Here is a 23984-nt window from a genome sequence, read left to right on the forward strand (position 1 = left end):
GCAATCGATGTGCTGTGCCATCTGTGCATAGTGGGAATGCCATCTCTGCGGCTGAGTTGCTGTGAAATATGTTATTGCAGAAGGAATATAGTCTTGCACAGTACCCTTATACACAGAACTTTAAAGGAAAATATGCTTGTAAGGGGGGGGGGGTAAATTCTACCTACTAATAAGTAGTTTAGTTTAAAGTAAAGTAAGATTAAAGTAAAATGAGAGCACAGAAGGTTCCACTGCATACTTTTATACATACAGTATATAGGTATGAGTATGAGTTAGTTACAATTCTTGCCTTGCTGATTCATTGTAAATATTTAGTATACCAAGAAACAAAGTATACAACAGCAACACATTTTTGCAGGTAATCTATGGTCAAATGTGAATATGCAACTCTATTTGCATATTAGGCTATTTGTATTTCTTTACAAAAGGTACTAAAGCAACTTCTTGTGATGAATCTTTATAACACCAGGCATCCTTGGCTTGTTTATATGTATAAATAAATATAATTTGGATTTGGATGTAAATAATCTGTTTACTCATAATGCAGGTACTGCAAAATGTGGATTCTAATAGTGATTACTTATAGCACAGCATAGGTAATACGGTATGTAAGTACAACTCATACTATAGTATTGCCCTGCATTGGTTTAAGCCCTTATGGAGAAGGAAAGGTAAAAACTAAGGTCTATGTATAAGCATAAGCACTCACAGAAATGCTGCACTGAGTTCTCTGTCAAAAGAAACTGGATTTGTTGTCTCTTTGTTTTCCTGTGCCAGAGACACACTGCTCTTTCCCCTCCCGCAAGAATGCTAAGAACTCCCTCCACCCCCTTAGGAATGTGTGATCTGAGCCTCATAGTCTTACAAACTGGGCATAGACACCGGTCTTGGTGCAGGAGCGTGGCATTATAGGAATTTTCTTTACAGAGCTCAGCGTCTTTTTTTCATAGGAGGCTTCTGATCATCTGAATGGGAGAAATATGGGGAGGCTTAAGGGCACTATTGAGAGAACTGAAGGTATGCCTGCAGCTTGAGATTAACTCTTTATTAGCTTTTCCTTCTCCTTTAATGCTCTGCTCCTAATCGCTGCTTTGGGCACACTCTATATAACACAAAGGCCAGGAACATACCCCATTTATTGTGACTATCTGTGCATAAGAGCTTTAGAAGCTTTCTCCATTTGCTTAAGATAGCAGCTGCCATTTTAACTAGCTTCCTTCCTGCAGTCTAGCCCTTATAGCTCAGATCACATATTCCAAGGGATGGGGGAAGGAGTTCTTAGCATTCTAGTGGGAGGGGGAGCAGGAGAGGGGAGAAAGAAGAGAACTGTGCAGAATTAAGGATGTTTCTGAGACAGGAAGTCACACACTGGAACACCATGTTTACAAAAAGAGACAAGAAGTCTTGTGTTTCTTTTGATAGAGGACTCAGTGCAGCATTACTGTAAGTGTTTATGAATGTATTTACATAGACCATTCTGATAAAGCTTACTTAGTTTTTACCTTTCCTTCTCCTTTAAAGCCAATGACAGTGAATTTGGTGAATATTTGTTCTTTAAGATACTGCTGGATGCCTAGATCAAATGTCAAAAGTAAGGTTTGATGAAAATTATTTTTTTTTGTTGGATTAGAGTATTTCAGTTGCCAACAACTATGGTATTCCTTGTTTGTGTAGTGCCTCATTACAGCTGATTATTAATGCAAAGAGTAGCAGGTAGGTGCAAATATTAAAGTGGGTTTGCACCACTGTGCTCACAACCAACTAAAGTGACTTGGATTAGCTAAAATAGCAAGAGCTGGCCAAAGCTGAGTAAACAGGCAACAAGAAGCACTTTATTTGAAACAAAGCAATAATGCAAAAACGGAAGAGATTATCACACTAAGGTAAAGTCACTGTGTTGCTTTACTGGTTACAGTTTGACTACTGATAATTACTTGCTGTATTATTAAAGTAGTAGGTTATATTAATTTAGCAGTGTGATTAAATAAATGTTAATGCAAAAAAGAAAATAAAGCTAGAATATGAAAGTAACTGGGATCAGGTATCATTTCATTGACTGTACTTTGTCATTCTTTTTCTGTACAAGCAACCACTTTATTTTGGGCTCAGTGACCTTTTGCATAAAGGTTGCCCTACCAGCTCATATTACAGCCAAATGTTGTGGCCAGGGAAAATAATATTTGTGATTGGTTAAAGCAAGTATACATATATCAATGTTATATACTCTGCTTTCCAAACTGATGCCGTTTAACTGTTATACATGTGTTTTTACATTATGGCCATTATAAACTAATGTTACCAGATCACTTGAATATTCATGGGTATGTGTAATAAATACATGTTGCAGGGCAGCACCGAATACATTTAAATAAAACTACTAGCTGGATTTCTTGTGCACAACACCAAAGATGTATTTAGATAGAGCCTCTATATTATCAGTTTTATAATTCTTCATTTGCATTTGTCTAATGAAAACAACATGCAACTGTCCTTTTTAAGGTTGGATTGGGGTGTTAAAGAGCCCACTGGGGCTGCTACCTCAGGGGCCCTCCCCCCTGCGCAGATTTATACTTACTTTGCTGTGATTGGGGGATGGAGGGCAGCAGGGGAGTGATGGGACATGGATTGGGTCTGGGTCAGCAGGGCCCACTGGGTTTTTAACCAGTTTCCCACTGACACAGTCCGACCTAGGTCCTTATGTTTTTCCATGCAGTTTTTTGCTTACCTAAGCTGGAATTGGCTTAACTTTGCAGGTTGGAACTGTATAACCTTCTGTTTTTGGGTCAAATTATTATATAGTTAATAATTCACCTTTGATTCTAAAATTATAACTTTGCAATGTTTATAATGCATATAATTTACAGGATATTCATGGCTTTTGTGTATTATAAAACTATAAGTTTATAGAATGTGATCTATGGAGATCTTGGGTATACTGGGGGCATAATCATCTCTTGGAGGGAGAGTATTTGAAAGTTTTCCAGCCATTTTTCAATGGCTCTTCTGAAGGTTGCAACATTTTTATGAATATGCAAACCTTTTAGGGAGACAGGAGAATGTATGGTTCATTTGATGGACTGGGCTTGCTATCCTTGCTAGTGTTCCAGTGCAAGACATACAATACAGCACTGTCAAGTGCAAGGGGTCCTGTACCTCAGGGGTCCCCAACCACCGGGCCAGGGACTAGTGCCGGGCCGTGGGCTGTGCTGAACTGGGCCACCTCTGGTCTCAATTACTTGTGATCCCAACTCCCTGATGTTACCCAGCAGTGACAACAGATATGCGAAGCCCAGGAAGCTTTCTACTGATCGCAACAAGGACCAAAAATACTAAGCAGCAGGGGATGACACCACTTAGGTAGGAGTTAGACATGCAAAGGGGCTGGGCACATCTAGTTGCAGGGGAAGTTTAGGTCTCCCACTTATTTAGTATTTTGATGAGCTGTATTGTATTTTATAATGTAATAATAATAATAAAAAAGTGCATTATATAAAATGTAGTAATTACATTTATATTATATATGAAATAATTAAATCCTATACTATACACTAGTTGCGCCCCCCCCCATCCCCAGTCCTTGGATAAATTGTCTTGCTTGGAACCGGTTCATGGTGCAAAAAAGGTTGGGGACCACTGCTGTGCCTTAATGCCCGCTTCCTTTGCTTACCACCACCACCACCATACAGACAGAAATGGGGCTTTTAGCTGAAACCCAGTAGGATAGCTGAACCTACATGATCTTGGAAATTAGTTTATTCAAAGTGACTCACACAGCTTATTCAGTTCTCCCAATGGTTCAGTCTCACTAAATGTCTTGATATTAATAGTAAGCAGTAGCAGGGTTCATTGAGTGTTTGGCATCTTCCACTACCAACCTCCTTGACACTCTCTTTTTACTCAGGTGGCCTTTTGGTCACTCATGTCTCTGGCTCAAGACAAAGAACACACACAGAAGGTGCGTTTAGAGCAGCAACAAGCACCTTCCTCACAGTGCTAGTCTAGTGTAAAGCCAAACCATTTCATAATGTATAAAAAAAAATACAAGCACTCAATAATATAAAAATCTATTTGTTATTGTGTACAAAAGTAAACATATTTCTTTATGTTTTGGCACATTAAAAAGAAGCTGCTGGTTTATTCTTTGGTCCTTCTTGATATGAAATCCATTCAGCTGTCCTTTATTTCTTTGCATATTTCTTGTAAATGTTAATATATTCCTGCACATCATCTGGGGAGCCCAAAGCTACTGGCATCCTCTGGTGGATACTCTCAGGTACTACATCAAGAACTGACTCAAGTCCATTAGTAGCCATTCCTCCGGCCTTCTCCATAATGAAAGCCATTGGGTTGCACTCATACAGAAGCCTCAGCTGTAATGGGGATAACAATATAAACAGTGAGCCCAAATCAAATTGCCTTCATATTTTCATGCACTTTTAGCATTATAATACAGAAATTCTATCAGCCATTCTATCAGTGAATTACAGTATGTATGCCAGGGAAATATAAAGAGCCACTCCTTCAATCCCTTCGCTACCCAAATTCATAGAGGATGCCTTAACTTAGAGGAGGCATCTCCTCATCTGGGATGCTGGAAGTAACTGATATCGGATTCACAAGTTTATGTCAGTTCTAGACTCTAAATAAACTCCTATATTTTGTACCATAAAGTTTTGCCATTGCATGTTCAATACCTAAAAACAATGCTGGAAAAACTTACCTTGCCCTTTGGGCTCTTTACATTGGCTGGGTATAGAAAGATTCCTCCATAAACCAATGTACGATGCACATCAGCTACCATTGAACCAACATACCTTGCACCGTAGGGTGAGCTCCCATCCTATGAACAAATAAATTGCATTATGAGGAAAAAAAGAATCATTGATAAAAACTGATAAGCCAGACCTCACAAGAAGCACTAGGTAGCATGGCTGGTCAACTACAGAATGCTACAAGTAGCAGCTACAAATATTTACATGTGATTTTAGTCTAAAATGTGACAGGGTTATATGCAATGGGTTATAATGTGTGGCAAATGATCAGTTATATAAACTATTATTATTATTCTATAAATATTACCAGAAGAAGATATTAGTTTGAGTATTTATACAACATTTACCATATTACAGAACTACTCTGCCCCACCAAGAATAAAGTTCCAGAGATAGCACTCTAAGCATTATCTGCACTCAGTCAGCTTGAAGTAAAAAAGTACTCTAACTGAACTGAAGAAAACAAGCAAAACAAAATGCCAGGTTCAGTCCCCAGGCTGACATCATAGTACAAAAGATCAAGGTGCTATCCAAAAAAACACTCAATTAATTAAAAAACTGTATTCTTCACCGTAATTGTTAATGACAAAAAATGGGGGTGGGGGGGCATAGTTAATGCAAGTCTCAAATGCAACCATCGAGGTGCATACTCCCAGTCTCCCTTATAACTGGTGCACAGGAGAAGCAGATAAAAGGCATAAATACAACTCCCACTGTCTGATGACTTATTGTAGGATGGATGCTGCAGTTAAAAGTTCTTTGCATTTTTCATATACTTTTTTTTGTGTACTTCTCAAGTTTAAGGAACACCAAAAATGAAAGTGTTTTAAAGTAATTAAAATATAATGTATTGTTGCTCTGCACCAGCGCTACCTCAGGGGTCCTAGCCATTCTGAGGCAGCCAAGTTGATTCATTTTTTGGTGATACTGTTACTTTTTTTTCTGTATTTTTTATTGTTTTATAGCAACAAGTGATACTGTATCTTTAACATGGCCATAGCTTATACACTGGTTCAGTAGTTCCTTTTATTCCATCCTGCAATATCTGTCACCAATTACTTACTTCTGGAAATTTCTTTTTCTGTAAGTATTCAGTAACTGCTTCATCAGAATACTTGGCATAACCCTCATTCAGGCTGTAAATGTTGCCCTTCTTTTTGATTTTCACATCCTGGTTTACTAAAATGAACTCTCCAATTGCCTGGAAAAGGAGAATAATAGTTTTGAATTGTAAGTTCACATGACAAAGGTTTATAGTGCTTTATTTATTTTATTGTCCCTGGAAACTACAGTGGAGCACTGTTACTTGTGAAAAGGATTTTTTCTGCAACGTGCAGCCCACATAAAAGACCCATAAAATTTAGTTATGTATGGCCAAAAACAGGCCCCCAAAAATCAGATAAAAAATTGTCACTATTTTTAACTCTTTGTTTGGTTTAGCCTAAAACTTTCCAAACGTCCAAGCAGCATTATATGAAACAGGAATGGGCATATGAATGTAAAAGAAATAGACAAAAACCATTCTGGGTATAAATAAATAAACCTGGATAAATGATGATATGAGAGAATATGCATAATATGATATATTTGAGAAAGGCTAGATTGCTAGCCGAAACGTTAGTCCATTTTTTTGAATAAACATTTTTTCTTTTCATAAGACCGGTGAGTGCGGCTCTACTATATTAGCATAATATGATATACATAGTGAATCAAACTAATGCTTCTAACAGGAACTCTTTCATGATTATCCAGAAATATAAAATAGGAAAGCCCATAACACAATGTGGATAAACACAGACTAAGAATACACCCCTACATTCCTAACAGCTTTCTGATATGCCTGTACCCAGAGCTGCTATGTTGGCCCAGGTGCAGGCACATGGAGTGGATTTTGGGGTCAAAATGCTTACTCAAGCGTTTCAATGCTGAAATCTGCTCCATGTGCCTGCACCCAAGCCAACGCAATGATTTCAGGTGCAGACACAGCAGAAAGCAGTTTGAAGTGTAGCGGCAGATTCTTAGCCTACGTTTATTCGCAGGCCGAGAATCTGCCTAATGCTTTATTTAGGCGCAGAACTGCCTATATTATTTATTGCCTATTTATGTAGTATATGAACTTTATATTTGCAAAGGTGAGTTGTTAGCTTGTGTACTGAAGGCTGCCTAATTTTGATATAAACTTTGAACAATTAACCTCTGCAAAGGCATTTAGGGTCCATTTTGGTTCATTTACAGTTCTTCTCCTTGTGACCTTTTAAAGGCAAATATTTATTGCTAAACTGATATTTAGCACATAGGAATACTCATTTACCAGTCCTATAGGTGCAAGTGCTGGAGTGACAATGGAGTTTAAAATTACATCCCTTAGGCAAATACACAGGGCACTTGCTCCTGTATCAATGGCTTAACTATAGTTAACTATAACTGAGCCACTGCTGATATTTCAATAAAAATTAAATTAAATTAAACAAAATAAGATGATTATTTAATTAATAATCTGCACAATATAATATACACTGACCTGTGACTATGTCCTATGACAGAATAGTCCTAAGGGAATTTGAATCTTAAATCTTAGAAATGAAAGGTATGTATGCATGCAGCCAAGACCTAGCTGACACAGTATACATCAAAAACAGTACTTACTGGGTCCAACATGAAACAGTTGACACCACATTCTGTGGCAAGAACCAACATTGTTGCACTGCCATATAGGGCATAGCCTGCAGCAACAATGTTTCGTCCTGGTTGTAGAGCATCTTTTTCAGTTGGCTCTCCTTCTGTAGTCTGGAAACAGAGTACACAGTTATAAATCCCTTGCTACGTTGTCTAATCAAAACATGTGTAATGTAGGAGTCTAAAGGCACAGTTGCCATAGAAACTTGCCAGAGAGTTCACTTCAATAACCAATCTATACGTGGCATTTTGTCAACAGCCAAACATGGCCCACTGGGGTAATAAGACCTGTCAGAGAGGTACGGTACTGATACTGCACATGCAGGCCTAATACAAAGCATGGCTGGCAAAATATATGGTTTTGTGTCCTGATGTGTAGTGTTAGTGTCATGTTGACTTAATTGTTAGAATTGCTGATCGTCAGCAGGGGATGAAGTTTGTATGTTTTCTGTGTGGGTTGCCCTAAAGTTCAAAAACCTACAATGGCTTAGGTTAATTGGTTCCTGATGATGGTAAGTCAATGGTATTGATAGGTTACCCACTGTTCAGCCAATAGTATTGGAAGGCAGAATAATAATACAGTTATTACATTGGAACAACTCAAACATATCAGTCTATATCATTTCATTTGTGGGACACTGACTTTTTAAGAGCAATTTTTTTGTATTTTTAGTGTCCTTGTACAGAATTTCATTTGGAAAAGACTTTAGCCTCAACAACATACATTGCTGCTGCACAATGAACAGTGGATCAAGACAAAACTGATATCTGTTTTGCTACAAACTGTGGATATTGATAATAAAAAGTCTCTTCCACATTACAGTTGCATTGTTTTTTCAAGCTGGTTTGAGGAACGTTGCGTGGGGCAATCAGAGTGAGTTAACAGGATGCGGTGTCCCTTTTTGGGAAGCTAGAGGGTGCACATGGATGTCATAATGCCTGTCTCTATAGTAACCAAGAAGGGTTGTACCTTTTTGTAGATGGAAAATATTGTACCAATAGAAGCCAGGCAGTCAATGTTCGAAGAGCCATCCAAAGGATCAAAGCACACCACGTATTTACCCTGAGAATAAAACAAAGTTAATGGTTTCCAGATCACACCCATACAGTTCCCTATCTCATGATACTGGCCTTCAGTTTGCTTGTTGTCACTGTGCTAAATGTCACTTTATAACATGCACAGCAAGTTTGCTGGTTAAGAGGCTACATATTAGCTATAAGCAGCAGATTGCATAAATGTTTCCCTTTAAAGGCTCCATTTTATGTATAATGTAAGTATTTCATTTATTTATAAAGTACATTATCCCATTATGTTTGTAATATTAAAATCTTACAATGACCATAACTAAGTTGCATGACTTTATATTGGTGGCAAAACAATTTTACTGGGCATATTTAATGGTTAAATGATTTTTCGCTAATGTAAGATATGGTGATCCAAATTACAAAAATATCGCTTATCCAGAAAACCCTAGAACCACCGCCATATCACCTGTGTCCTATGGCAAAGCCAAATTTGTTCTGCATAAAGAGTACTAATATTACCATTGGTCCCTGGCAGTAGTTAGTTAAGGAACACTGTGTGGGTGCACTAACTGAAGGTGTTTGTATATGTGCATGTGTAAATCACCATTTAGATTTGATCAGATCAGCCTATTGCAGTAATAACAATGAATGCAAACAACATATTGGTTTCTGTGGATTAAAGTACATTAAAGCCAGGACCATGTACTTCAGTTTCTAAAAAAAACATTTTGTGTTCTAATCTAGTGCTCCAGTCTAACCAGTTGGATACTCAGTAAAATATACTGATTTACATGGAGAAACAGCTAGGGGCTGATTTACTAAGACACGATTTCGAATCCGAATTGGAAAAATTCCGATTGGAAACGAACATTTTGCGACTTTTTCGGTAATTTTGCGATTTTTTCGGCGTCTTTACGATTTTTGCGAAAAAACGCGAGTTTTTCGTTGCCATTACGAAAGTTGAGCAAAGTCGCGATTTTTTCGTAGCGTTAAAACTTGCGCGAAACGTTGCGCCTTTTAAGTTTTAACGCTACGAAAAAGGCGCAACTTTGCGCGCAAGTGTTAACGCTACGAAAAAATCGCGACTTTGCGCAACTTTCATAATGGCTACGAAAAACTCACGTTTTTTCGCAAAAATCGTAAAGACGCCGAAAAAATCGCAAAATTACAGATCATTACGAAAAAAACGCAATCGGACGCATTCGGCCCGTTCGTGGGTTAGTAAATGTGCCCCCTAGTGTTATATATCAAGCTGGAGGAGTTTGCATTACCTGGAGTACAGGTGTTTTTTGCACTGATTTGTACATTCTTCCCTGTTATTTATTTTGAGAAAAAAATCAAAGACAATCACAAACCCGTTTTTCAGGCTCCACAATCAGAGCATGCTGGTCTTCTTCTGACACTAGGACACAGGCACTGTATGAGGACTTGAGCATGTTGATAACAAGGTCATTGGAGAGGACATCTAGTTTTTTCACTTGGTCCCCTGTCACATTAGTGGATCCGGCAATACCATAGCTAGAACAAGAAAGAAAATGTAAGGCAACCTGCCTTCCATAGGGAAGTGCAATAGCTACTTGTGACATTTAAGGAAATCATTAGTGGATCCAGTGATACCATAGCAAGAACAAGAAAGAGAATGTAAGGCAATCTGCCTTTCTTAGGGAAGTGCAATACCTACTTGTGTTGTGACATTTAGGGAAAACATTGCATGTAATCATTTTCCTTGTGCAACACAAAATGGAATCATGAGCCAAAACCGTCAGTTGGAATGTTCCCTTTTCAATGAGAACTAAAGCCTAACTAAAGAAGTAGGGCAAAAATGTTGTACATTATGTTTTGGGTTTCTGTACCAGCTCAAGACAACCCCAGCCCTTTAGCAGGGAAGATCTGTGCCTCCAAAGATGCAGTAATTCCCATCTTCTTTTCTGCTGATTCCCTACACATGCTCTGTGCTGCTGTCAGTGAGCTTAGGAGCCAACTCACAATATACTGCATAAATAGCATAAATGTAACAGTAAAAAGCTGATTAGTAATTCATTCAGATTCACATTACATGACAGATCTAAAACCAGGGCATTTATATCATTACTACTATAGAGATGCTGAAACTTTAAGCCAGTCAGTTTATAATATAAAATATGGCATTCCAAGCCATATTCATTTTTAGGGTTTAGTTCTCATTTCAGGTTGCAAATGTTTCCTCAGTACTGAAGATAGTGGCCCTGCATCCTAGACCCATGTTATACATAGTCTGAGTGCTAGATCCCATTTTGAACTAAATACTATAAGGGCAATACTGGGGTTCCCTGGGCAGAGCTTCTCTTTCCTATGAAAGCGCCTCATGCACTTTACTAAGGATTAGAAAGTTTGCTGGGAAGGCTAAACAGTCTCTACAGCTACCCTCCCCGACACTACCCGGTGCTACTGTGAGATGTAGTTCAGCAGGAGCAGCATATACCCATATTGAAGATGCCTGGCATAGGCAGCGCCCATTACTCACAGGTTGGCCAGGCCAGCTTTGCGCACTGCGGAAGAGATTGCTTTTATAGCCGTGCACATCGAGTTAAGGAGTTGAGTTAATTCTCCGGTCCCCTTGGCTTTCCTGCCCTCCTCCATAACGAAGCGAGTCAGGGTAATAACATCGGTGTTGAAGGGGGCCTGGTCCGTCATGGTGGTGCTGTTAGTGGCTCTGGACAGGTAAGTACACTGCTAGATGGACAGGTCAGCAGTCAGCAATGTCCCTTCCCTGCACAAGTTACTTTATAGGATGCGGAACACTCCACCCCCCTCCCTCCGGCTGCCCGGGCAGCGCTTGCCAAGTACTGTAGGAAGAGAGAGGTGTGTGGTGGGCTGAGACGTACGGGGAGCCAATCAGAGCCCGCACACATGCACAACTCAGCAAGGGGCAGAGTGACTCCTCCCCAGCCAAAGCCCTGAATAGGAACTAGGAGGCAAGGTTCAACCAGCAGAACCAGTAAACAGCATCCGCATCAGAAAAATTACTTATATACAGTACTTTCTGCTCTGTACACTGCACTGGAAATAGGGAGGGCTGCATATCCTTTAGCTCTGCTCTAGCACTTTTACATGCTTAAAGGGGGACTTAACCTAAATATAAATTTACAGATTGGGGGACCGATTGGGACCCCTTCTAAGTAACGTTTCCTGATCTGCATCTGGTTGTTGGGGGTTGTTGACTACAGCAAAAAAAAAGTTGGGCTTTTTTTTTCATTTTTTCTTGTATTGATTTTTAGGCACTCTACTAGTCATTTTCAACCTGTCTTTCTAAATGCTACCTGGGCTAATAAACTTCTAGCAGTCAGGGGTATTTTAAAATTCCAAGCCTGAAAGCTATGCAACAAAAAAATGCAAAAGAAAAAAATAAAAAGCAACTGCAAATTATCTTAGAATACCACTGTTTACTTAAAGTTACTAATTTAGCCAACTAAATAAAGATTAAACATTTCAAAGCACCTTTGTTTGAATTAGTTCCACTATTCCTTCAGAATGTAAATGCATAGTATACTGTACCATATATGTAATGAAGGCTCACAACCCCTTCTCCATAAAGACTGTAAGCTCTTTTTGGGCAGGGCCCTCTTTACCTCTTGTATCAGTTATTGGTTGCTTTGTATGTAATTCTGTATGTTAAATGTATAAACCCACTTATTATACAGCACTGCGAAATATGTTGGCGCTTTATAAATATATGTTAATAATAATCACACAGATGGTGCAGACTTGAGTGCAAGCAAACTGCATGCATTAGCTGGGTGCTCTGTTTGTGTTTGCATTGGGAGATAACTTGGATCCTGATAAGCAATTAAATCTCCTGGAAGGAAAAGCTTGTTCAGCAAGTTCTCTAGCAAGAGTAATGATATGTTGTTTGCTCCCAGTCTCATTCTTTATTGTATGGCAAGGTAGAGCCAAAAGGTTACATAACACTGCTGACCCCACCACCCCCTCTCAGAGTACAAAGAGTACTTCTTGTTAGTTTTCATTTTTCCCAGAGGACAAAAGTGTGACTGTATCACTTGTTAGGAGTCTGGACTTTCATTATATGACACCCTAGTCTGCTTTGTTTATGCCTGTCTAATATTACGAGAAATTGTTTACTAATGCATCACAATAGGAAACTGGAAGCAGTTGCATGACCACATATGTCATCATCATCACCATCATCATTTATTTATACAGCACCAGCAAGATATGCAGCATTTTACAATAATTTACAACAAACAAAGGTCTTAGGCTAGTGCCACATGGGGTGGATTCTCAGTCTGCAGATAAGAGCAGGCTGAGATTCAGCCCCGATAGTTGCTGTCCTTTCTTTCATGCCAACTTTAATAATACACAGTGGGTATTCTACACTTATGTCTCCCATCCTTTTAGGGTCTGTTTACCTTATGTTTAGATTCCCCCCCCCCCCCCATTTCTTAGCTGTAGTATTCCTTTTGCATTGCAATACATATACACATAGAACATTGTGATTTATTAGCTGCTTTATGAAAGTGTGAGATTAGAGCTCACTACATAAAAACTCATCCACTTTCCATTCATTCCTATGGAATTTTTAAAAGCGTATTATCTATTGGTGAAAGTATGAGTTCAACAGTTATATATACTTCTAAAAATCCCATATGAATAGAAAGAGGGTGAATTTCTCTGTGGTGAGCTCTAATTTTACACTTCTGTCAGGCTAATGCATGGATTCTCCAGAATTCAGCCAAATGTAGATTGTAAGCTCTTTTGGGCAGGGCTCTCTTCACCTCTTGTATCGGTTATTGATTGCTTTAAATGTTACTCTGTATGTCCAATGTATGAAACCCACTTTTTGTACAGTGCTGCGGAAATGTTGGCGCTTTATAAATAAATGTTAATAATAATAGGAAGTACAGAACTACAACACAGGACCTCTGATGAGGTGCAAAGATCATGAGAGACAAGATTGTGCCCCCCATGAAGGACATCAATCCAGAAATAGTTTTGGGCCTTTAATTAACAGAAAATGGCTGGACAAACAAGTAATAAGATATTAATAACTCAATTTAGAACTCACTGGGCCTTTAGAACTCAGTGTTGTAGTTCTGCTTCATGGTATTGGAATCATTTAAATAATACACTGCAGAAACAATATGGCCTCTTCTTTAGCTGAATTAGCATTGGCCCTGGTGCAGCCACCAAGAGCAGATTTCAGCACAAAACTGCTTGAGTATGCAGGTTCATGCCAAAATCTGCCCCATGTGCCTGCACCTGGACCAATGTAATGGCTTTTTGGAGCATAGGGGCAAAGTTTTGGTCTGCGTTTATCCACATGTCTGGCATTAGCTTAAGGTTATGTTAAGCTAATTTTGATCAGTGCACACTGGCCTTCTATATATGTGGTCAAAATCCACAAAATGCAATAATTTGTTACAGTCATTAAGCAGAACAATTGCCTTGTGTTTGTCTAACTCCAAATCCCTGGAACTGATCAACAACAAACAGGTCAAAGTCCTGTTCCTTCACAGTATATACACACAAGAACAGGTAAAGTGTATGGATATTTTACCACATTTTATGTTCCCCTTCTGTTAACTATTTGAATGATTTGGATCTTCTTTAAATACAATTCAGTCTTTTTGCACAGTAATTACATACTTACCTTTGTACTGACTGACCTAGACCAGAGGTCACATGGCTGAACTGGTAAGCCCTGTGTTTGCCTTATGTTGTTTACTCCTGATGCCTAGTCAGACTACATGCCAATAAAAAACAGTCACCAACAAATCTATCCACAAAGGTCACAAACAGCAAAATAACCAATTTAGCTACTTCAAAAGTCATGTACTTTAACACAGCCTCACTAGTTACATAGTTTAGATCCAATCAAAATCAAAATAAGACATTATTGAAAGGGGCAAACAAGTATCTTAGGTGAAATATACTCACATCTCACCCTAGGTTTGCACTGACTGCTATAGGACGCAATGGGATGGGGTAAGTATCGCCATCATATTTCCTCTGAGCTACAGCAGCATTTGCATTAAAAAAAAAAAGTACAGTTACAGGACCCATTATCCAGAATGCTCGAGACCAATGGTATTCCGGATAAGTGGTCTTTCTGTAATTTGGATCTCTATACCTTAAGTCTACTAAAAAGTTAATAAAAGATTTATTAAACCCAATAAGATTATTTTGCATCCAACTAGGATTATTTATATCTTAGTTGGGATCAAGTACAGGTATAGGACCCATTATCCAGAATAAAGGTGGCCATACACGTGGCGATCCGACGATGTTTCGTACGACCATCGGTCGCACGAAACATCGTAAGATCCACCACACACCATTCAGGGCTGAATCGGCAGGTAAGGAGGTAGAAACAATAGGATTTCTACCTCCTTCTGCCGATTCAGCTCTGAAGGGAGAATTTTGGTCAGGCGCCTTCTATGGCGCCCGATCAAAATTTTCAAACTTGTCCGATCGGCGAGTCGTCCGATATCGGCAGCTTCCTGCGATATCGGTCGACTCGCCGACATGCCATACACGCACCGATTATCGTACGAAACGAGGTTTCGTACGATAATATCGGTGCGTGTATGGCCACCTTAAGGGGTCTTTCCGTAATTTGGATCTCCATACCTTAAGTCTACTAAAAAATCAATAAACATTAATTAAACCCATTAGGATTGTTTTGCATCCAATAAGGATTAATTATATCTTAGTTGGGATCAAGTACAAGGTATTGTTTTATTATTACAGAGAAAAAGGAAATCAGTTTTAAAAATCTGAATTATTTGATTAAAATGGAGTCTATGGGAGACGGGCTTTCCGTAATTCGGAGCTTTCTGGATAATGGGTTTCCGGATAAGGGATCCCATACCTGTACAAGGTACTGTTTTATTATAGGAGAGAAAAAAGAAATATTTTTCTATTCACTTTACTTATACAAATTCTTTTTTAATAGCCATGTTTTTCCGTTTGGCCTTTTCTCTTATTTATCAGCTCCTGGCTCATCCCTAGTAAGCCAGTACAGGTAGATAATGGGATCATTGGTAAATATAGAAAAGCTTTATTATACAGGCACAGTTTTTGTTTGGCTCTCATTCCCTAGAGCCCTCTGCCACACACTCTACAGTGTTTTTGACAACTAAAAGTTACTGGGTGCTCAGAAAAGTAACCCATAACAACCAGCATTTTCATTCAGCCCAGTTTGCAATAGACCAGTGGTTCACAAATTATAGTGATGTCTCTTTAAAGAGGCCCAAAGGGTTGTTAGGTTAGGGTTACCAAATCACTTGAAAATTCAGGGACATGTCTAGAAAATCCAGCTGGAAGGACTGTACTGATTGCAATACAATGTAAATGCAATGAGTGTCCCTATGGTTGGTGGGCTCAGGCTAAAGGGCAATACAGGTCGGATGAATGAATGCTTACTGTTTTTCTTAAAGGGTAGTGGCTGTTAGGGCTATGTTTTTTTTTTTTTAATCTCTGACGTTGCTAGAAGCTACAGGCAACCAACCAAATATTTGGCTGCAAACACTAATCACGTGCTGTGGGTACTAGATCTGTGCACTTTTGCACCTATGCAACAGACGAGAGAGTGTGGGGGATCCAAGGCAGAGCAGCAATAGTGATATTCTTACCTTAGACAAATACAAAGATGAATGGAGTGGAATAACAATAGATAAACCCTGCAACTGCTTGGTAGGGAGGCAAAATATGCATAGAACAATTTCAACATTCATCATCAACCTGGCATCCTTAAAAACATTAACTTCTAATAACTTCAAATTATGCCTCTGAACAAATCAAGTATGTGCAACTTCCAGTGGTACCAACAGCTACTGGAGTGCCACCATTTATATATTACATAAATTGTTATGATAGGGCACACAGAGAACGTGTGAACCACTGGCATAACACCTTATGGAATTGAGCCAAGAATTAAATTGTTACTTGACAAAACTGCTTGTAGAGGGGGATCCAAGTTGTAGGGCTGCTCTACAGCCAGTCCTGTATAGGAGCCTGGCTAGGAAGACTTTCATTTTGGGCCTTAATAGCCCATTAATATTTAATCTATACCAATTATTTTCCCCTTCCAAATCATTTTGCTACCTATATATTGCTACCTCAAGCTTTTTATTGCTGTCACACATGATATAAATATCATCCATTGTTTGCTTTGTGCATATGCAAGTGGCATGTTTTTTTGACATTCCACAAGGGCAATTTTATTGCTGTAAAGCTTTCACCTAGTTTTATGTTTTTTTTCCATATGTTTTCCACTATATGGGCCCCAGAGGAAAGTGTTTTGCTTTCTCTCTGGTATCTGCAACAAGTGTGCTACTGTGCACAGTTCACTTCAGTGTTAATTATACACTGGAGTAAAGGCAGTGAGGCAAAGGTCTCTCAGACTATAGGTCACACACTGAGATTAGAATTAGAGACTGACGTAGATTGAACAGATCTGTTCTCCCACAGAGAAGATGTAGAACTCCAAAGCCGGTGATACACGTTATAATTACGATCTTTCTCATGACCATTGGGCACAGGAAAGACCATTCACTCACTTCACTAGCGTTAAGAGCTGAATCATCAGATATGCAAGTAAAAACAATGGAATTTTACCTCTATTTGACAATTCAGCATCAAAATTTTCAGTTGTGCCTGACCAACAAGACAACCGATATCCAAGGCTTTTACCAATATCAGTCACCTTGTCTCCCACCATACACACGCTGATTATCATACAAACTTGGTTTTATACAATAATATCAGTGTGTGTATGGCCACCCATGCACAGGCATGGGCACCACCCACTGTACCCCCAACATCCATGTTTGCTTGCAGTGGAGGGGAAACCATACAACAGACCATGGGTTTATATGTACTATATGGGGGCCTGCTGTATGGTCGTAATGCCACTGATAATTTGGCCAACAACATGGGAAAAGTTGGCCAGCTGTAGTCTACACATGGGAATTCATATGCAATATTTTGTTTAATCTTATGGTATAAGTCAGCTGTGCCTTTTCACATAACCAGCAGGTCTGCATCACTAAAGCCCTACAAAAGGGCAGAAGCACATGGATGGTTCATGGTGCCAGAGCGCATTTCCAGCAAATACCCTGTGGTTCCCATGTCTAAAAGTGATGTGTCAGTGGATCCCCCTTAATGCCTATCACCAAATATGCACAAAATGTTAGGGAACATAATTTTTTCATCATCTCATTAGGTCCATACAAACAGTATCCCTGTACTTTCTTATATGATATTTGTACAAAATGGGCTCTGTGTGAAGTCACAAATGTATGACATCTCAGCAAACATTGCATAAATCTAGCTTCTAAAATGTTGTAAATTAATACCAATAAATACAATATAATTGTATGTGTACAAGTTTTCTGGTATATCTGTATTTGGTTTTCTATGCTTTGCTCATGACATGTAAAATTTGAGTGAAGTCAGCACAGCAGAACTTACAGTACATTCTACTGTTGTATGCCGGGATGTATTATATTTCAAGCAATGCTGTAAAGTAGTACATAGATATAACAATAGTCAAAATCTTTGTTAATACCTAAAACTGATACAAAGAAAGTTTGGTTGCTATCTACTTTCCTGTAAGGAAGTATGCAGCAGCAACTCCCTAAATTGCTACTTAGTGAGTTGTATTAGAATCAAGCTGCTGTATTGCCAAAAAGGGCAATTGAAAAATAAAAAAAAATAAGGTGTCATATTCACATTAGTGTCAATATCGCATTAACATCAATGGTACCCATGAAACTCTTTATTGGGATACAGTATTTAGTAGAATTAATTATAACTTTTACAAATATAGATAAGTGCAATTTTCAGTGTATGCTCCTCACTTCAGATACCTCGTGTCCCAGGTCAAATACAGTTCAATAAAATACTCCAGAGTGCCCTCTTCTGCTTTAGACTTAGCGATGAAGTCTTATGAGGAAAAAAAGAAAGAAAAAAATATATAGGGCCCGATTCACTAAAGTGCGATAAAACGTGCGCAATTTATAGTGTGCGGTAAAAATTTTATCTACTGTATATATTTATCTACTGTACTGTATATTTTGGCGACAAAATATTCACCGCTATTGTACTGTATATTTTGGCGACTAAATATTTACCGCTATAGTACTGTATATTAGTAGCGAGACTTTAGTAAAATTGAGTAAAAAGACACATACTTGAATAAATAACACTGTAAGTACATATTTTATTGGCAAAAACTCATTTACTGTACTTTTCTATAATTTTTTGCCTGCCTGTAGTAGGTGTTAATTTTCGCATAGCCGAATGCGATATTTAGCGCGCCTAAGTTATAGTGAATCATGCGATCGTATTCTTTTCAGCGCGGAAATTAACGCATGCGTTAAAACTAGCGCGAAAAATACCGCATGTGAAAATGGCGACTTAACGCACGCGATAATACTATAGTGAATCACGCACTATTTATCGTGACTTATTTAACGCAAAAAAGCGTGCGATAATTTTTATCGCACTTTAGTGAATCAGGCCCATAGTGTACTAATGTTATTGCTTCAGAATGTGCACTCCCATGTGCTTTTTAACACCAGTGATGACTTTTACTAATATCACCCTTTTGTGCCCAGTTGTGATATCCCTTTCCGATTGCCAATCTACTTACAGACCCCCTTGGGTTTATATGGCATCCAATTGGTTCGCTTGTAGCTCACTACTCTCTGCTTTCCCACCTTTTATTTTCAGGCAGTGTTAGGAACCACTTCACATAGGTAAATTTCCAACTTTAGGTTAATTCCATGACTTTTCCATTTCCCTTCCCCTTCTGCGCACTTACTGTGTGGATAAATGCATACGCCATATGTGTAAAAACTTCAATACTTTAATACAAATAAAATTACCCAATACACTCACAAACAGAGTATAGGATGTGCGTATCAGGAGTCACTGGTATGGATTAGGTAAAATTGGAGAATTTTACCCTAAAATGGGCTTTGCAGATGCCTTTTATCCCCTTTAAAGCGGCACCTGTCATGTGATGAGAGGTGACTTTACAGCTAGGGGTGTGACAGTTGGTTCAGTCCGTTGGTTGGCACTGTGTTGAGAGATAAGAGCACTCCCCTTCTGAGAGATTTTATGCCGAATAACCTTCATTTTAGCTTAAAAAAGGGGTAAATAGTAGGATGCTGTCCCACCTGACTAGCAGATTTTTTTCCTTTGACTGATTTTAGTGAATTTGGAGAATTTTCCACTAACATAGGCTTTGGAGATACCTTTAATCTTAGTGCTGGTTGGCAGGGCTGGATTTTAAATCTGTTTGGGAGACAAAGACCCAGGATTTAGCAGTTACTGTATGCAGGGCTGCCAGCAAATATACACCTTTTTGCAAAACCATAAAATACTTTTTTTTTGTTCCCAGTTGTGACAGGCTTCATGGAATTTTGCCCCTCTGTCCCCAGGTACCTGCCCTGCTCTTATATACCAACCGTAACATGTAACTGAATGTCACGGAATAAATACCAATACTTTGGGCTGTTTTTTCTGTCCTTGCCCCACATTAAATGTTTCCTATGGCAGAGGGGCAATTATTAACACTGGGCAGTAATGCTTGGTGACTAGTAAAATTTGTATAGTTCTACATTCTGCCCAGGGCCAATCATGCCCAGTGTTGATAAATAAGCCCAACTGTATTTTCCCTTTCTGCCTCCAACAGGCACTTTTACTTATTATATACACAGGGCCTAATTTACTATTTCTTACTACAAAAGAGGATTAATCTCATTCACTGGATCAGAAATGATGGTCATGACTTTTGCATTAAGGTATCTGTAGTGCATAAATATAAAATATTAACTGGTTGCTATATTCATTAGTGCCGGCAACATGAAACCAAGCTTTATTATCTGTCAAATTATTGTTAATGTTAGAATGGTTTCTTCCTAAGAGAATAACACCAATGCACTATAGATGGGTGCACAGTGCCCTGTCCTCATTTTAATTGTACCAATGGTCAATTCTGATTGGCAACTGTGAGCAAACTTACATTATGGAATTAACTGATTTATAATGCATTAATGTTACAGGAACAACTGGAAGAGCAGGAGAGGCAGTGGCGTAGCGTGGGCTTTCGTCGCCTGGGGCCGACCGGAAATTTGCCGCCCCTCTATTTAGTTATTCTTAAAAAAAATAGACAAAATAAAAAAAGCAGCATTAAATTTTTTTTTTTTTGATTGAATTTGAAATGCGGTGCGCATGTCATAACTGTCAAAAGTGGATTCAGCTGTGCATCCGTGGCTGCCCATGCTGGCAGGGCCGCCATCAGAAATCACGGGGCCCCTCCCATCAGTACAGGACACACAGACATAAAAAGTATTAGGGTCACCCTACCACAGTGCCCCCTAACACTATTCTGGCCAGGCCCCCCTAACGCTATTCTGGCCACGGTCCCCCCATACAACTGCCCCATAGACAGTACCCCCATAAACAGTGCCCCCAATTGCCCCATACACAGTGCCCCCCACACACATTGCCTCCAATTGCCCATAGAAAGTGCCCCAATTTCCCCATAGACAGTGCCTCCAATTGCCCCATACACAGTGTCCCCATAGACAGCCCCCTCCACACAGTGCCCCCAATTGCCCTTAGACAGTGCCCCCAATTGCCCTTAGACAGTGCCCCCAATAGGAAGTGCCCCCATACACAGTGCCCCAATTTCCCCATACACAGTTCCCCCATAGACAGTACCCCCCAAAGACCTTGCCCCCCCACAGAAAGTGCCCCCATACACAGTACCCCAATTTCCCCATACACAGTTCCCCCAATAGAAAGTGCCCCCATACACAGTGCCCCCATAAACAGTGCCCCCAATTGCCCCATACAAAGTGCCCCCAATAGGAAGTGCCCCCATACACAGTGCCCCAATTGCCCCATACACAGTGTCCCCATAGACAATACCCCCCAAAGACCTTGCCCCCCAATAGAAAGTGCCCTCATACACAGAGCCCCAATTGCCCCATACACAGTGCCCCCAATAGGAAGTGCCCCCATACACAATACCCCACAAAGACCTGGCCCCCCCCATGGAAAGTGCCCCAATTTCCCCATAGACAGTAGCCCCCACACAGTGCCCCCAATTTCCCCCATAGTACATACCCCCAACAGACCATCGGCGGCGGCTCCTTCTCTCTTACAGGCAACAGGCGCTTCTATAAGGTTGCGCCTCGTCGCTGACGTGTGACGTCATACGCACGGGCGCAACCTTATAAAAGCGCCTGTTGCCTGTAAGAGAGAAGGAGCCGCCGCCGCCCCTTCTGATACGCCGCCCGGGGCCATGGCCCCCTCGGCACCCCCCTCGCTACGCCACTGAGGAGAGGATTTATCTTATCCTGTGCAGCAAAGTGCCTCTGTGTCCAGTAGGTGCCATTATTGTTAAAGGTAAGCGACCAAGATGTAAAGTGCAGCAAGAGGATTAACCCATTAAGGTACGTGACCAAAATGTAAAGTGCAGCAAGAGGATTTACCCATTAAGGTAAGTGACCAAACTGTAAAGTGCTGCAAGAGGATTTACCCATTAAGGTAAGTGACCAAACTGTAAAGTGCTGCAAGAGGATTTACACATTAAGGTGAGTGACCAAAATGTAAAGTGCAGCAAGAGGACAGAAGTTTTACCCATCCCCTCCCACCCACAGGCACCCACCCACACAAACACACACGCTCCCACCCAAACATGCAACCACCCTGACAGCCACACACGCATCCACCCTCCAACCCACCCACCCAGACACCGCTGTACGCACGCATGCAACACACCGCCGCACACATCCCACCCTCCCACACACCGACACACGCACCCACCCTCCCTCCCACACACCGACACACGCACCCACCCTCCCTCCCACACACCGACACACGCACCCACCCTCCCTCCCACACACCGACACACGCACCCACCCTCCCTCCCACACACCGACACACGCACCCACCCTCCCTCCCACACACCGACACACGCACCCACCCTCCCACACACCGACACACGCACCCACCCTCCCTCCCACACACCGACACACGCACCCACCCTCCCTCCCACACCGACACACGCACCCACCCTCCCTCCCACACACCGACACACGCACCCACCCTCCCTCCCAAACACCGACACACGCAATCACCCTCCCTCCCACACACCGACACACGCACCCACCCACCCTCCCACACACCGACACAAGCACCCAGCCTCCCTCCCACACACCGACACACGCACCCACCCTCCCTCCCACACACCGACACACGCACCCACCCTCCCTCCCACACACCGACACACGCACCCACCCTCCCTCCCACACACCGACACACGCACCCACCCTCCCTCCCACACACCGACACACGCACCCACCCTCCCTCCCACACACCGACACACGCACCCACCCTCCCTCCCACACACCGACACACGCACCCACCCTCCCTCCCACACACCGACACACGCACCCACCCTCCCTCCCACACACCGACGCACCCACCCTCCCTCCCACACACCGACACACGCACCCACCCTCCCACACACCGACACACGCACCCACCCTCCCACACACACCGACACACGCACCCACTCTCCCACACGCCGACACACACACGCAGCCACCCTCCCTCCCACGCGTCGACAATCTTAGCCCTTATTTGGCACCTCCATGAACTTTAATGATGCTAGTGTTGCTCTCCAAGTCTTTTTACATTTGACTGAGGCTCATGAGTAAGAAAGGTTGGGGACCCCTGCCCTATAGGATAGTTCTGGGTTGGACTTGATAGAAATGGAAGTATTTAAAGGGGAAGGTCAACTTTTAATGAACTTTTAGTATGTGATAGTCTGCCATAAACTCACCCCAGCAAAGAAAATACAGATTATCTGTAAAGGTTCGGTGTTATTGTTCTACTGTTTTTCATTGCTTATCTTTTTTAGGCCCTCTTCAGTGCCTCTTCTAATTTGATGTCCAAACTTGCTAGGAAAAATAAGCTCTGGCAACCAGACAGCAAATTTAATTATTTTTAATTAAACAGTCTGTGTACTGGAAAATGTAACTAACTGAAAACCCACAAATGAAAACTACAGACTATTGCTGTCTACACATACAAGCATTGGACCAATTATTCAGAATGCTCAAGACCTGGAGTTTTTATTTGGAATTTCCTGGATAACGGGTTTCTGGATAATGGATACCATGCCTGTACCAAATGGTGGACTGAACAGAGGAATGGTAATAATCCTGGTGGGCTGTTTAGAAGAATGTTACAGTATCCTACGCAGGATAAAAAGCAGCTAGAAATGTAACCATCATTACCAATCAATAAAAAATGTTGATAAACTGGCATAATTTGTTGCTGCCATCTTTGGTATTTTCATTATGAATTTTAAGATTATTACGTTAGCTTGTTAAACTGTTCTTATGCTATCTGATTTCTATAGACTGATACCCTTAAAATACTCTGAGCGCTCTAACCACTATACAATCAAGCACAATGTGGGCAGGT

General features: G+C 40.7%; 1 protein-coding gene across 1 annotated transcript; it reads right to left on the reverse strand.

The window, feature by feature from the left end:
• Positions 1–4048: 4048 nt before the first annotated feature.
• Positions 4049–11190, reverse strand: fbp1 (fructose-bisphosphatase 1). Its single transcript, NM_203814.1, is given in 7 exon segments — positions 4049–4370; positions 4721–4840; positions 5836–5973; positions 7419–7559; positions 8419–8511; positions 9830–9992; positions 10978–11190. Coding segments are annotated over 7 exon segments (1017 nt in total). The 5' UTR covers positions 11148–11190; the 3' UTR covers positions 4049–4178.
• Positions 11191–23984: the final 12794 nt, after the last annotated feature.

This window comes from Xenopus tropicalis, chromosome 1, assembly GCF_000004195.4.
Source record: "Xenopus tropicalis strain Nigerian chromosome 1, UCB_Xtro_10.0, whole genome shotgun sequence".
Taxonomy (NCBI): domain Eukaryota; kingdom Metazoa; phylum Chordata; class Amphibia; order Anura; family Pipidae; genus Xenopus; species Xenopus tropicalis.